Source organism: Micromys minutus, assembly GCF_963924665.1.
Source record: "Micromys minutus genome assembly, chromosome: 6".
Lineage (NCBI taxonomy): Eukaryota > Metazoa > Chordata > Mammalia > Rodentia > Muridae > Micromys > Micromys minutus.
The window spans coordinates 22,896,491-22,913,249 of record NC_137975.1 but is presented as its reverse complement, the minus strand read 5'-3'; the positions used below and the strand labels follow the sequence as shown (position 1 = coordinate 22,913,249).

At 45.3% G+C, this 16,759-nt stretch overlaps 1 protein-coding gene across 1 annotated transcript; it reads left to right on the top strand.

Annotated features, from left to right (window-relative positions):
* Positions 1 to 9,699: 9,699 nt before the first annotated feature.
* IL19 (interleukin 19) lies at positions 9,700 to 16,370 on the top strand (the record flags this gene model as incomplete). The annotated part of the gene is made up of 5 exons (XM_080918387.1): positions 9,700 to 9,843; positions 9,980 to 10,045; positions 13,072 to 13,224; positions 14,078 to 14,152; positions 16,249 to 16,370. 5 exons carry the CDS (start codon positions 9,700 to 9,702, stop codon positions 16,342 to 16,344), a joined length of 534 nt encoding a protein of 177 aa, XP_080774513.1. The 3' UTR covers positions 16,345 to 16,370.
* Between the last annotated feature and the right edge of the window lie 389 nt (positions 16,371 to 16,759).

Genomic DNA, 16,759 nt, shown 5'->3' with positions numbered 1-16,759 from the left:
GGAGGCCTGGGATAGGAAAGATATGAGGAGTCTATGGGGGTGATCCTAGATGACATTCCTACCAGAGAGGGATATAGCCTGAAGTGGCCACCTCCTGTAGCCAGGCAGGACTTCCAGAGGAGGGAGGGAGCTATCAATCCACCCACAAAAACCTTCAGCCCCAAATTTGTCTTTCCTACAAGATGTACAAGAATCAGGATGGAGCAGAGTGAACAACCAACTAATGACTGCCTCAATTTGAGACCCATCCCATGGGAGAAAGCAAAGCTGTGATGCTATTAATGATACTCTGCTATGCTTGCAAACCTAGCGTAACTGTATCCTGAGAGGCTTCATCCAGCAGCAGATTGAGGCAGATGCAGAGACCCACAGTCAAACATCAGGCTGAGCCCAAGAATTTTGTGAAAGATTGGGGTGGGGATAGAAGTCTGCAAGTCAGATGGGTCAAGGACACCACAAAAAGATGCACAGAATCAATTAACCTGCGGCCATGGGGGAATCACAGAGCCTGGCCCACCAACTAGGGAGCCAATACACAGGAGCTGGACCTAGACTCCCTATACATTTGTAGTAAATGTCCAGGTTGGTCCTCATGTGGGGTACCTTAACAAGTGAAGAGGTGACTTTCTTGGTGTCTGTTTCCTGCCATTGCACCTACTTACTGGGTGGGTCTCAGTGAGAGAGGATGTGCCTATTCCTGCTGAGACTAGGAGTCACAGGGTTGGGTGGTACCCAAGGTGGGTACTCCCGTTCTTGGAGGAGAATAGGAAGGAGCATCGGAGGGAGGGATTTGAGAGGCTGGGACTGGGAGGAAAGGAGGAAGGGGGTCTGTGATCAGGATGTAAAGTGAATTTAAAAAATTGAAAAAAAAAAGAATAATCTTTGTCACCAGGTGAGGGCATTATTTGTAGAAAGATTTATGGCATTAGAGAACATCATGTTTAGCAAAAGGAGCCAGGGTCAGAAAAACAAGCATTGCAGATTTTTTTCTCATATGATATCGAGGGAGGGGGTGGGTGAGGGGAGCAAACATGTAAGTAGAAGAAGGACCATGAGGGAAGAGAAAAGGGGTGAGCGTGAGAGTTGGCACCAGATGGTAATGAGTGTGATTGAGGTGTATTTCATAAATGTATGTGTTGATGACATTGATTGCTAGAAGCTAAGAAGTAATCATGGTGTGTGGAGGATGAAAGGTTTCCCCTTGGTGACATGGACCAGCAGGCAGGCCATTTTTTTCAGTGGGTCTGTAATGGGGAGGACCAGGAGATCAGAAAATAAAGAGCCTGGTAAAGTTAGGGTTAAGAAGTTTCGAACAAGCTATGTCTTCTGGCAGGCAAGTTTAGCACCTTATATTCAGCTTGTATGTGTGTGTGGGGGGGGGGTGAGAAGAAAGCTATCCCACAGTGGGATGAACTCAGCAAGAAGCTGACTGAGCAATGCTGCAGAAGGGAAAACAGGATATCTCAAGTTAGTCAGAAGCCGAGCACACAACAGCCATCGCACATCATGATACTCAGAGTGGGAAGAATGTAGTTCTCGGTATTTGAAGCTACAGCTTCCGAAAGGCCCTGGCCTCAGGCCATTACTGTCTCTGCCTAGCATGTTCCTGATTTCAGGCAAGAAACTATTTCTGTGCATCAGGGTGTCTCAGGGAAGGCCTTGGGTTGGCCTTGTCCCTAGTACCTTGGGGGCACATCTGCTTTATGTTGTGTGTCTCTAGGGACTTGAGTGCTCTGGGCCAAGGGCAACTGTAGTTGTCTCAAGGTGTGAAGAAGAGAGATCCAGGAAGAAGAGGCTTTAATGAAGAACTTAGGGTATAATTCTCATTCTAGCTGGTTGCGTGGCCCTTCAAGTACCAAGGCTCAAAATTGCCATATGGAAAAGAAAAGCAAACCTCTTCCAAATTTATATGGTTTTAAAAGAAAACAATATCGTACATAGAAATTCTTTGTAGATGCCAAGTGTGGTGGTCCATGTCTTTAATCCCAGCACTTCTGAGGCAGAAGTGGGTGGATCTCTGTGAGTTCAAGGCCAGCCTGATCTACTGAGTGAATTCCAAGACAGTCAGGGATATACAGAGAGACCGTGTCTTGAAAAACAAAAAACACAACAACAACAACAACAAAATCCTTTGGGAGCATGGAGTAATAGACACCATCTGTGAATGGGACAATATTGGGATAGTAAAGCATCAGAACACAATCCAACAATGGAGTTCTATGAGAATTTAGAGGGCTTGTGAAAAAACTCAAAACAAAACAAAACAAAAAAACCCAAAACAAAAAAAAAAAAAAAAAAAAAAAAAAAGCAAAGACAAGAGTCTTGTGACCTCAGTTTCTTCAAAACACACAATTGTTTTTCATAGTCCGTCCTCCCAGGGCAGTGGGCAGGAGTGAGCTGACTTCAGTTGTTGCTATTCATATGCCTCTATGGGAAAACATATTATTGTGGCTTGTCCTTGGGAGTGCACACTTTACTCAGGTGACGCTTCTCAACCCTCAGGGTATAAGCTGTCTGATGCTCTGAGAAGAGTTGGTTGTGGCAGGAAGCTTTAGTCCGCCTCGGTTTTAGGTCCCAGTCTTCCAGGCTCACACGGCCAACTGCAGCGGAGAAGAGCACAGCTTTCCTTCATCGTGTTGTGTTACGATGCTTGGACTTTCAGATTTAAAAGCACAGATTGAGTTTCTTTCTTCTTCCGAAAGTTTTCTATATGTTCTACAGTTTTCATTTGTGCCTAAAAGACAAAACTGACTTCGATAGGACACAACTTCTGAGCTTTGGCCAACAGTCCGAAGCTGGGTATTGACAGAACCATGCACCATAACAGAAGCTTTCCTTGGAGCACAAAGCAACACCTGACACAGAAAGAGGCAATGGCGCACAGGCTCAAGATACAGGATTTATTCCTACAGAGTCGAAACTCAAATCTAGCTTTTCTATTCCCAGTTCACTTAGGGTGACAGACTTGTCTGGATTTGTCTTGGACTTTCCCAATTTGGGGACTAAAAATCCTGTGGCCCGGAACCTAACAGTTCCAGGTAAATTGGGTTGGCTAGCCACCCCAACGCTAAGTGCTCATTCCGTAATTCAGTGTAATTTGGCTTTGCCAACCATGTTGATATGCTGACTGCAGCCTTGCAGGAGCCAGAAATTATTCATCCTCACTTCTTCCTAAATGAGAAGTTACTTAAGCGCCGAGAGATGGGAAAATCCTACAGCAAAAACTAGAGCGAGCGATTCCATCTGGAAGTCTAAGCAGACAGTTCTATCCTGGCACTGCATCCATTTCTATGACTTCTGCCAGTGGGGAGCAATAGCCAAGGCGTGCACACCCAGCTCTTGCTCTCTTGGGTACTGGGTTGAGAAAAGGCCAGGTACAGGCCTCCTGGTGTGTTATGCTAATCTCATACATATATGTACAGCTGTGATTCCTCCTGTAGAAGGGCAGGGAAGACCTTGTCACATGCACTTCTTCGTAGGAAGAAACAGGATCAGAGAATTAACTGAGTTGTCCAGAGTTACGCCACCAGTGATATCAAATGAACCCAAGGTCTCGCCCGGAGTACTCTTGACCACTGAGGTACATCCCAAGTTCCAAGCCTTTCCATGCTAATAATTTAGGACTCCTAAAGAGTTTACTCATGGACAATAGAGGAAAACGTGTATATCTGTGTAGCTTCTTATGTGTTCGTGTGGTGGTTTGAACAAGAATGGTCATCATAGGCTCATGTGCCTATGTCTAGTCACCAGGTACTATTTGCAAAGGATTAGTGTCCCCCCCCCCCCCCCGCCATGGACCAGGAACTGGGATGTGACTCTCAGCTACTACTTCAGGCCCCTGGGAGTCATCATTCTCCCTGCCTGGATGATAATAGACTAATCTCCCGAAACTGTAAATAAGCCCCCAGTTAAATACTTTCTTTCATAAGAGTTGCCTGAGATATGTATTCATGGTTTAAAATAAATCAAATTTTCAAAGGAATGAATCAGACATTTCAGCCCTGCGGTCAGTGTATGATTAATGTTCTTTGCTGTTATGGTGCGTCAGCTGAGTTCGAAAGCTAGATGGGTGTTCAACTGTTGGGAAAGCCAGGAGGGAGCCTGCTGGTGAGAGGGGCTAGCGGGATGTGGTACTCATCTTGAGAGGAGGTAGGAGATGGAGGTCTGGATTGTGGTGGGTCAGAAGTCATGGGGAGTGGGATGTAGAGGAATGAGAGGGGGTCCCCAGCTAGCACCTTCCACATCACCTGTCTCTAGGACGGGAGGAGAGCGTGGGTGTGGACAGGTCACTCTGTTAGTTGCTATGCCTCGAGAAAAATCTTTCACCTAACAAGCTTCCATTTGATTGTTTTGGTCTGGGAGCACCAAGCCTGACAAGCCTGCATGTGCGATTTATTAAGTCTGCCTGCAAAGGGAGGACAGGTTGCTTGCTGCTGGAAGGAAGCCTACTGACTGAGCCTGGAACACGAGGGACCTCTGTGAGCACAGAGCAGGCACCTTCTGTTCCCTGTCTCTGGCTCCCTTCATCTCCACCGAGGCTGTCTGATGGCATTGGAGCCACTGACTGATGACAGTCTCAGGCCCTAATGAGTGCCCAGGAGCAGTAGCAGGGAAGGAAGCAAGTCTAGAATGCCAGGGCTGAGTGGACTTGCCATTCTGTGCTCACTGACATGGGTGTGCCCATGTTAGACTTCCTTAAGGTATTCAATTCCCTGGCCAAGCACATGCTTGGGTCAGTGACATCATTTCCCCCACGGAGCCAGCTCGAGGTCCCTGCAGTCTAAGTGTCTACACCTGACTCAGATGAGAGGAGGGGTTGGGGGTAGACAGGTCACTCTGCCAGGCTTTGGGAACAGCCGCTACCTGGTTGCTGTACCATACGAGAGGATGGCTCGCCTCCCAGTTAATTGCTGTGATGCAGAGAGCTGAGATGTGTGCTTTCTGGTATCTTGCCCAACTCATCTGTAAATCCCAAACTGGGAGAAATGTTTTAAGGGGTAAATTTACAAGAACTGGAAAGGTTGTCATCTTTACAAAATTGTTTTATTTTATTTTATTTTATTTTATTTTATTTTATTTTATTTTGTTTTATGTGTGTGGGTGTTTTGCCTGCCTGTAAGTCTATGCACCACCTGTGGGCCTGGCCCCCGAGGGAGGATGCTAGAATAGCTCGACAAGAAGTTTCAGACGGTTATGAACTACCATGTGGGTGCTAAGTCATCTCTCCAGCTCCCAAATTTATCTTTCTTGTTTGTTTTGTTTTATTTTTACTTGAGACAGGGGCAAATTCTGTAACACTGGTTATCCTGGAACTTACTCTGTAGTCCAGGCTGGTCTTGAACTCACTGAGATCCTCCTGCCTCTGCCTCTAGGGTGCTAGGAATAAAGGTGTGTCCTAATACACCTGGCCTCCCCAAATTTTTCTTTAAAAAATTATTTTCAAAGTTATCTATGATTCAAAGGATAATTATGATTCTTAAGACCTTTAAAACATTTTTTATATATTTTTGTCCTCCCCTCCCCTTTTATTTTTTGAGACAGGATCTCACTGTATAGGCTTGATGCTCACTATGTAGACCAGCCAGGCTGTGAACTCACCGGTATACACTTACCTCTGTCTCCCAAGAACTGATCATTTTTTCCCCATAAGTTCTTATTAGCCTCCCATATGGAATATTCACCCATCAGTGCTGAGCATTCTTTTTTCTCTTATAGATTTCCTTCTCTATCACAGCATCTAGTGTTTCCTAGTCTTCAGAATCGGCTCTTCCTCAGAACTCCATGGGGAGCCTCATTCCCAGGGAAAGTGAGGGGCGCGCTAGGACTTGCCCTGGGGAGTGGACAGACTCTGTTCTTGTCTTTCATGGACAAGAACTTGTCCCAGCACCATAAATGATTCATGCAGCTAGAGTGAATGCTGGGAATGGCTGGGAAAGAGGACTGGAAATCATGAAAGACTCTCCAGTATTTGTCAGAGAGAGAGAGAGAGAGACAGACAGACAGAGAGAGAGAGAGAGAGAGAGAGAGAGAGAGAGACAGAGACAGAGACAGAGACAGAGACAGACAGACAGAGACAGAGACAGAGACAGACAGACAGACACACACACACACACACACACACACACACACAGAGAGACAGAGAGACAGAGACAGAGAGGGAGGATCCTTGAGCCTAGCTTCTTGGACTTCATTCCATCCTTACCTTTTGCTAAATGAAAACATTTTGATGGTGTGGAGGAAGGGAACCGAGTTTGTGACCCAGGCTGGCCCTGAACATGAAACAATTTTTCCCACTTGGCTCCTGAGTTCTGGGATGGCAGGTATACACCACCACCTGCGGTACAGATAGAAAGTTGGGCCCCAGTCTTGCAATGGTGGCTCAGCTGTGTCTAATTTTAAGGCTACATATACCTGTGTCTATAGGACCACATTCACAATTTGACTGCAGTTCCAGAAGGGGTGCCATTTTATCAAGATCTATATTTTAATTTTTAGATATTGAGTGTTAGATAGTAAAGCTTAGGCTAGAGAGAATCCCTTCTTGTTGATCTCCTTCCTGTTGATACAGGGCTTCAGATGGAGCTCTAGAGCTAATAGCAAGTTAGATATCGTGATGTATATTTGTGACCTCAGTACTTGGGGGCCTGAGGCAGGAGGATCATCCATTTGAGAGCAGCCTGTGCTACATAGCGAGATCCTGTCTCAAAAAGAGATAATTTATCAGGCTCTGTGTTGAGGGCTAACGATTGATTATTTAATCTCCACACCAAGCCGACACTGCGAATACCTCACAGGTACTATTTGTGCCAAAGGACCAACAAGTGTGAAGATGAAGTGGCCTGTCTCCAGTCTGACAGCCACTGGGAGCACAGCCTGTGAGCCCAGCTTGGCATCACAGCCCCGCTGACATTGCATGCTGGAAGCGGATTATAGATTCTGCACGCATTTCCTGTCCTCGGGAAGCTCCCCAGTGTGACATCTGAAATTTGAGCCGGCTCCTTTGATGGAATGAGAGACTGTGCACAGTCATGTTGCAATGCGTGACATGTTGTCATGTGGCTCTGGGCTCCGACCCAGGCAGCTGAGTCCATGCTGGGAAAAGGGCACCCCCATCTCCCTGGATGTTGCCACCCACTTCCTGGGAGGTTTGACTGCAGAGCTGTGCTTGTCTCCCTTTCCAGAAGGAGCGGATGCACGTACCAAATATTAACGGAGGTGCCCTGTCTTTCACAGAGTAAGCACCACCTGCTACTCCCTATTTGTGCACCAGTAAACAGTGTTTACTGTGACACCGGCCGGCCCGTTAGCTCATTTGAACCCCTGACCTTCCTGTTACCTGTTTTATGGGGCTTCAGCGAGGTTTTCAGTAGCTTGTGCTACCCAGAGAAGAGGAAGGCATGGGCTTAATTTCAGGGCTATGAAATTGTGAACCACAGCAGCTTATAGGTTCTCTCCACATAGGTTATTTCATTAAATTCAAGATGCTGGACAACCATCTTCCAGATTCTGGGCTTTGTTTGTCTTGGATCCCAACAACGGCTCTGATTTTCCTTGATTCTCTCTCTTTTCTTCCAATACCTTCTAGATGCTCTCTCTTTTCTTCCACGCCTCTGTCTTCTTAGCTTGGTAGCAGGAGTAGGTTCTGTACCTACCCTGTGGGCGAGCGTGCGTGCGTACTCTGATTAAGCCCCATCTCAGAGTTACTTTGGGGAGGAAACTAGTCTTTGAAATCATATTCTTATCCATTCTTTGAAATGCTCACTCACATACACAACACTTGGTCATCTCCACCCAACGCCACCCCCCTCCTAGTGACACTGCCGTGCCTTGTCTCCCCACCAGCCTCAACTCCTCCTTTTCATTCTTTGCTTATTAATAACCTTCTGAGTTCAATTAGTGTTTTCCGTCCCATATGTGCACAGGAAGGAGGCCTTCCATAGTGACAAGGGCAGCCTCGCAGAGACCATTGTCCCCAAGGGAAAAATGACTCTTCGAGAGAACACAATCACACCCTGTCTTTCTGTCACATAACCCTGACCCCTGAAAAGCTTCATGATGGAGAGAGGCAATAAGTAAGACTGTGACCTGCCTAAAAGGTCCCCTGGGTCCAGTATAAGGGTCCTAAGTTCTGTTCCCGGTTCTGCCACTAATTTTTCTGAAGGAAGTGTACCGCTCTCTCCCGTTCTCTGCATCAGTCAAGAGCGAAGTGGACTTCTGAGAGACAAGATCAAGCGAAAAGAGGTGACATAAAACAAACAAATATCAAAAACAAACAAGCAATCCCTCTCCAATATTTTGTCCATAGGAGAAAAAAAGATTTGCCCCTAAAGGCTTAAGCAAAGTCATGCATGTAGAAAGCCGGGAAGGTGGTAGGTCCTCTGGAGTTGTGTGGGGCATCAGGGAGATGGCTTGTGTTGGAGCCAGGGGACCTGCAGAGTCTCAGGAAGTTGGGTGCTGACAAAGCCAGGCCATTTACACAGGGTTTTCCTGACTGTGCCTGCAGGGTGTAGCTGGTATGGCGCCCCAGCTCCTAGGAAAGTGACTTAGAGTTTTCACCATGGACACAAAATTGCAAGTAGTTTTCATCTGCATGGTGATGGGAGTTTATTTTTCCCAGAAGCAATGTGTCAAAACTCAGGGGGGAGGCATTTCTTAATAATGATTAATCAGCTGTTTCACAAAGAAAAAGAAAGGAAAGAAAACGATTAAGGAAATGAAATACTAAAGAAATGGGGGGGGGGGGAATCTCCTGAAGGTGGATCCACCCAGTTAACCTTGACAGCATTTCCTCCTATCCATGGAATAAAAGTAACCAGCCCTCTCCAAATAGCAAAGAGCACAGGGAGAGAGAGAGAGGACTCTGTGCGACAGGAGCAGGAGGCACCCGGAGAGGTGAGGCTGGCCTGGGTTCTCAGGGTCCTCACTGGGGTCATTCACACTACAGGGTTACTGTTATTCAGGACTTGTGTTGTTCAGGTAAATGAGGCTTCTGGAGAAGAGCCACCGTGTGTGTGTGTGTGTGTGTGTGTGTGTGTGTATGTATGTTTAAATTTTGTGGTACCTTCTTTTTAACAAAAGGAAATGGAGCAAAAAAAAAAAAAAAAAAAAAAAGAGGAGAGAACAGAAAAATAGACTATGAGGGCATTTAAATCAATTACGGTTTTTCATTCTGGGAACCTAACCTTTTGCGGTATTAAATACCTTTTAAAATACAAAGTACATTTCCTGGTTCAGCGGGACCTCATCAGAAATGGGTTCTGTCTGGTGTGGAGCTCTGATCTCCATCGGAGACAGCTGTGTCTTCAGAAGAGACATTGCTTTGTAAGTGGGAGGCTGGGCCATAAGGAGGGGTTACAGAGGTCAGCTGACCATGTCAGCTCTGGCAAAGCATCTTATTTTCCTAATTCTTAGTTCCCTCCTTGGTGAGGCACGGATAGGAACAGACCTTGGCAGGAGGGTGGGTGTTGTGTGGAACAAGGTAATTGTGCCCAACATACCTGCTGGGTGGTACAAGGGCTGCCACCTGTTGCATCCGAGTTGTCCAAGATGTCTGGACAATTAGAAAAAGCATACTGGGAAGGGCGGGGCTACCTACCAGCTTCCCTTGCCAATGGGGGTTATTTCCTTGTTTTGCCAGAGAGTTAGAAAACCAATCTCTGCAGTTCAGGTGGACAACCGACTTCCATCTTTGCAGAAGAGATGAAGGCACAGTGGGCGTCTCACTGGCTCCTGGGCATGATGTTCATTCTCTGCTCAGTTCACATCTACAGTCTTAGGAGATGTTTGATTTCTGTGGAGATGCGCCTCATAGAAAAGAGTTTCCAGGAGATCAGGAGAGCCCTGGTGAGCGTGGGTTGTCTGAAGGAGTCAGTATGCTTTACCTTACGTCTCAGAGTGTGAGGCAAGTCCCTGCCTGTTACTTGTGAGGGGTCCTGAAAAAGTAGACGGTTCTCATCGATGTCTGTCCTGTTCTTTACAGCAAGATAAGGACACCTTGAAAAATGTCACCATTCTGTCCACCCTGGAGAACCTGAGGAGCATTAAGGTACCAATTGGCTTGCGTCTCATGTGCTCAGAAACAAATCCCTGCCCAGTGCTCTCTTAATGGCCCAGGCTTCTTTGCCATCTAAGCAGTTTGGGTACATCAGTATTTCAATGACTTTGAAATCATGGGCATGGCCAAAGAAGTGACACTTCCCCAGAGAGCAACAGAAGTACCGGGTACTTTAGTGGGGTAGGACTCAGTGGTTTGGTGGTTGTTGTGGAAGATCCTCCTGTAGGGAGAAATGAAATAGAATGAAACAGAGTCACTTAAAGCTAAGGGCATAGACAAGTAGATAAAGGTTTAAGATACAGGGGAAAAATGAGTATAATAACAGTAAAGTCAGGCCAGTGTGACAGGGAAAGTGAGCAGGCAGGTTAGAATGTCAAGGACAGGCAGAATAGGGTAGGGGGTTGAGACAGTTACTTTTGGAAGTAGGCTGAACCTTGGCTTTCTGACAGGGAGAACAGAGAGGCAGAGAAGGCTTGTGAGATTAAAGTGACATGAGCGAATTAGTGTAGAGTGACTGGGAGGGAGCCTTATAGCGGTGGCTCATTGGGAAGGCCAGTGGGATGCCAGCCCCACTTTCCAGACCAGGTAGAGACAGATGTTAGCAGACAGCTTGCTATACTGTTTCTCCCCCTTTACCAAAAGAGCCTGTCAGACACCTTTAGAGTCATCTCTCAGCCAGGTGTGTGGGACATGCCTGTCCACTCATCCTTGAGGAGGCAGAGGCAGGAGGGTTATCATAAGTTTGAAGCCAGTTTGCACAATTTTCTGAGTTCCAAAACAGCCAGGGGCACGTTGGTGTATAAACCCAACTTTAGTTCAAAGGGAATAAGTGATAGTTTATTCTGGGGTTGCAGGTGAGCGGTGACAACCTGGGTTCTAGGTTATACCAAAGCAGTAAAGTTTCATGAAGTTTGTATAGTAACAAGAAAGTCGTAAATTAAGGCATAAATGTGAAATGTATTGGTGGGAACAGAAGGTAGGCAGGTTATAGAAAATTGTGGAAAATCTGCTGTGGGCCTCAGTTGCTCGCTGATGACATTCTTAATTTTGGGGACACTAGTGGAATGTTAGTATATTCTAAAAGTTTCTCCTGATTGTCACAGGTGCTAGATCAGACATAGAGGTGAACGGCTACTGAGGGGTTAAAGACAGCTCAGGATAAATTGGCTCTGGATCTACACTGCTACAATTCCCACAGTCACAGAAGTTCTGGTTAGTCAAGCAGCCTTAGAGAATCTTTATCACAGTTTAGGATTTTTCTCCTAGCAACTTCCAGTTCACCTGTCTCAAAAAGCAAAGCAAATTAGAAAAACAAAACAAAAACCCCAACTGTTTTGACCTCTGATCTATTGTAAAAGTAATGCGCATTGAGGCAGTTGTAGAGCACTTACAAGTCATTGATACATAAAAGTTGTATCAATGAGGAATTGAGATTGTGAAGCAGAAGAGGGAGATGCATTAGTGACCAAGCCGGGAATAGGACCCGCCCCTTCCAGGTGATCATGTCTCTGCTTCCAGACTCTTTCTCCTCTTAAACTTCAGAAATAGCTGATGTGGGGTAAAGAAAGGAGTAAGTGAATTTGGATCTGTATCATATTCCTCTGTCCTCCCTCTTTCCCTTTTCTTTCTCCCATTCTTTTTCTTTTAAAAATTTATTTGTGTGGATGTATAAGCATGAGTGTGTGTGTGTGTGTGTGTGTGTTGTGCACACACATGCATGAAAGAGAGAGTGAGTGGGAAACTCTTGGTTCTCTCTTCCCTTCATATGGATTCTGAGGGTGGGAATCAAGTTCTCAGTCTTGGCCACAAGTTGTTGACTGCTGAACCTACCTACCTTTTTCCTTCCTTCCTTCCCTCCTTCCCTCCATCCTTACTTCCTTTCTTCCTTCCTCTCTTTCTTTCTCTCTCCTTCCCTCCCCCTCTCTTTCTTCCTTTTCTCTTTCTTTTTTCCTTCATTCTCTTTCTTTTCTTTCTTTCTTTTTTCTTTCTTTCTTCCTTCCTTCCTTCCTTCCTTCCTTCCTCTCTTTTTCCCTCTCTTTTTCTTCCTTCCTTTCTTCCCTACATTCTTCCCTCCCTCCATTTGTCCCTTCTTCCTTCTTTCCTTTTATGTGGGTTCTTTTTTTCCTAATGCCACAGTCTTTAGTAACACATAGGTGTGTAACTTTTCCCTCTGGCTAACAGCCCAGTGAGAGGACAGATGAAGATTCAGCATTTAACCAGGCTGCCATACTGTCTAGGAAAAGCTGCCTCAGGGCTAGAGGCAGAGGTATAAATCTTCTGCAGTGCTTTCTTAGGCCTGAGTGCCAATTGCTAGAAGGAAGCTGTCCTGCTTCTCTGGGCTGTGCTTTGAGATTCTGGAGTCTTGTCTCGGAGGCATCTGTTTTCCCTTGCAGTCCTTTGACCTTCCCAGATGTTCCTGTCACTCTCTTGTCTTGCAAACCCCACTCCGTCCCCAGTTTAAGGGGATGAACTGCAAGAGAACCCAGTAGTGTGGTCCAGGGCTCCGTGACTAAGAAGAATATATTGGTCATGTCTGGTATAATACCTGATGTCCAAGAACCAAGAACGTTGTGATCTGGGAGATTACAGAGCTGACAAATTTGGCTTGAGGGATACAAACCATCTCATAAAAGGGGTACCTGGGTCTTGGAGAGATTTAAAAGTTTTCTGATATCATGCTGTGAATTCTGTGGATGCTGTGGATGCTGTGCATGCTGTGGATGTTAGGGATGCTGGGGATGCTGTGGATGTTAGGGATGCTGGAGATGCTGTGGATGCTGTGGATGCTGTGCATGCTGTGGATGTTAGGGATGCTGGGAAGCAAACCTTTTCTGTGATAGGATCCCAAACCTTATTCTTTGTAAATACGTCTCCTGGCTATAGTAGCTTGGCCATGGGAAGTGTGAAGGGATACCCTAAATTTTAGAAAAGAACATTCAGTTCTTTTACTTGTACTCTGTTTCTGAGATATTGAGAGCAGAGGGCCTTCGAGGGCCTGCTCTAATTTGTGTTTGAAGCCTGTAGATGTGTGCTGCGTGACCAACAAGCTGCTGACATTCTACAGAGACAGGGTGTTTAAGGACCATCGGGAGACCAGCCTTGAGGTCATGAGAAGAATCAGCCGCATTGCCAACTCCTTCCTCTACATGCAGAGAGCTCTGGAGCAATGTGTGAGTCAGAGCCTCGAGCTCCCAAGCTTCAGCTCCCATATGTCCAGAAGGACCCCAGGCCTTGCAGAGTCAGGACGTCTCTTGCTTTGCCATTCACTTCTGGTCCTTTGAGACTTTGCAATGGTCTTGTCAGTCCCAGGGGCTTCCTGCCTGCCGATATCTCATCAAATGGGTCTCCCCGTGGAGCGACCAACTGATGTCAGAGTATCTCCTAAGTGTACAGTAGCCCACCAGAGGACCATGCCAAGGGTTGTATTCTGATCATAAGCACACCCCTGGGCTTTCTGTTTCTGATCCTTTCGAATTTTCACACTAAGACATTCTGGGAAGCCATATGGTAAGGCCTATCTTGGATGGTCACTCGTAAGCCCACTGGTCACTTGTTAAAATCAAACAGAGATAAAAGTAAAAATAATCAACAAAAAACCTAGTCTAAGAGAAACCTTCGGTTCCAGACCAAGGGCTGCTGCTGAGTTCCTGTGTGGTGTGGCTCCTTTAAGGCAGAAGATTTCTTCCCTTTCTGTGTCTCGGGTTCAAAAATTATTAGAAAGGGTAATGGTTTGTGCCCTGCTTTAAAAAATAACAACAGTGTAATCAAATGGCTATATTTAACCGTGTACAGTGTCATGTTCAGTTGTAACAAGGAAGACCTGGTACTTGCTCTTCCGAGGCCAACCACCTGGTTGAGTGTAGATGCTCGAGGAGAAGGTCACATGCAGACCATACATCAGACCCCATTTTCCTCCCAGCTGCTCTTCCCTAAACCTTTCACTCGACCTAGGGAGGGAGGACATGCAGGGAGAGGAGGTAGTGTAAGTGTCCTCTAATGAGTGCTGTCCCCATTGTGTCCCAGCAGGTGCACAGACAGTGTCACTGCAGCCAGGAAGCCACCAATGCAACCAGAATCATCCACGACAATTACAATCAGGTGAGGTCTGGGGAGTGTGTAGGAAGTTGGAACAATGAGAAGAGGGTTGAGAGGGTGCCAGCCTTCTCTCCTCTCAAAATCATTTATTCTTTCTGCCATTTTCCACTGCAGGCTTATCCAAGTTGATGCCTGCAAAGTGTTACATGTAGGTCACGAGGCAATTCTCTGGTTTTCTTCTTCACCTTCCCTCTACTGTTTTCTTACCCCTTCACATCAGGCCTGTGATGCATAAGATATGGCCATACAGTAGGCACAATGATCCCCAGTGAATCTGAAGCTGTTACCCATGAAACATGACACATATAGCGTCCTTATGGTGGGGAACTGGCCCTTGGCATCCTACATCCTGGTGCACTCAGTCATTCTCACAGGGAGGGGTGCTGATGCAGGAACAGCTGTCGGGGTATCAGCAGATCTGACTGAAGTGCAGAGTCTGGTCAGTACTTCTGCCATGAGGCCTAAGTTCCTCACATTCAACATTCTCCAGATGATGCTGGTGCCTGGGAGAACAAAGGAGTTAGGACTGTTTGGGAGCTCCGATTCTTTGGGGACCGGCCTTATTAAGTGATGATCTAGGGACAATGAAGAACCAAGTGGCTCGTACTGTGAGCCAGATATTGTTCCAAGCCCAGTAAAGTGTTGTTACACTGTCTCTTCACAGCAAGATTCTGAGTGTAGATGGCATTGAATATACTAGTATATAAAGGCACAAGAAGGCTACATGAGTTGATCACTTGGTACACACAGGACTTGGTCCCATGCCAAGTGGATCCAAAGGATGTGCCTTTAACCCTTACCACATCCTTTTAGTAAGGAAGGGGCTAGAACAGATCACGAATTGCATTGTAAACCTGCTTCCCTTACTTGAGGCATGATGTTTGGGTAGACATCCCTTGGGGGTTTCAGTGCTCTGATATAACTGGTGAATCAGGTGGTTCTTTTTCCTGCACCACGCTCCCAGAAATAAGGCTCAAATTGATAACATATTTACAAATAACTTGACCATATAGATAGGTATAGATCATAACTTAAAATAATTAGTTTCTACATTTTGCCATGTGGCTGGTTACCAGTTATCTGTGCCTAGGCAGCATGCTTGGTTTCACCACATCTTCTTGGGCTAATTGCTTCTTCCTGGCATTATCCCAGAATCCTTTCTACCTACAGGATGTCCCACCTCCTATTTCCTGCCTACATGATAGGCCATCCAATTTATTAGTGACAGGAGCCACATCCATACAGATACAAGCTAATGTATAAGGTAAAACATGCTCTCCTTATCCACTGGAGAGCACTAGAGAGAATCAGGCTTCCCAAGAAACCAAAGTGATTAAATTGAATTGATGTAAACAGAAGGTTAAAAAGACCTGGCTGGCAAGGCTAATATTTCCTGCGAAAATAAGGAGAAAAAGGAGAAAGGAATGCAGGATTTAAAAGTTTGTATATACGAAGCCAAAATGATTTAAACTGTTTGGTTGGTGGGAGTGGTGCTAAGCTGTGAGAAAAATAACCTTTGATTTTGCATGCTATGTGAGAAGTTTGATAAAGAGAAAGCAAAACCTCACAAGGTTCAGAATATGGGAACTGTAGTCAGACTCCATGATGCCATTTACCATTTTTAACTAAAAAAATCTATCTATCTATCAATCTATCTATCTATCTATCTATCTATCTATCTATCTATCTATCTATCTATGTATCTATCTATGTATCTATGTATCCATCTATGTATCTATGTATCTATGTATCTATGTATCTATGTATCTATCTATCTATCTATCTATCTATCTATCTATCTATCTATCAATCAATCTATCTATCTATCTATCTATCTATCAATCTATCTATCTATCAATCTATCTATCTATGTATCTATCTATCTATCTATCTATGTATCTATCTATGTATCTATCTATGTATCTATGTATTTATCTATCTATCTATCTATCTATCAATCAATCAATCTATCTATCTATCTATCAATCTATCTATCTATCTATCTATCAATCTATCTATCTATCTATCTATCTATCTATCTATCTATCTATCTATCTATCAATCTATCTATCTATTTACTTATTTATTTACTGTTTTAGCTGGAGGCCTCATCTGCTGCCCTGAAGTCTCTAGGAGAACTGAACATATTCTTAGCCTGGATTAACAGGAGTCATCAGGAATCTCCTGCTGCATGACATCATCTGATTGTCTAGAGATAAACAACCGAATGTGAGGAGTTTTTAATTGTTGTTTTATTTTTGGTTTTGTTTGTTTGTTAAGTGGTCAGCAGCTAACTTTGAAGAGGAGACGTGGAAAGTCTCATAGTTATCTGAAAATGAGGGTCTTTTCTGGGAACTTGCTGATGTGAAAAGATTTCTCTCCTCTGGGCTGGGGTTCGAGTAGATCTCAGCTCCTGGCTGAGGCCTCTGCTCTCTGCTCCCACCTGCAGATAGCTAAGTTGTAGTATTTGTAGCAACAGGGGGCTGTGGAGAGATCCCAGATGTTGCTGGAGAAATGGACAGCCCTTCTAACAGATCCCAGAGTCACTGGAGTGATGGACAGCCCTTCTAACAGATCCCAGAGTCACCGGAGCAATGGACAGCCCTTCTA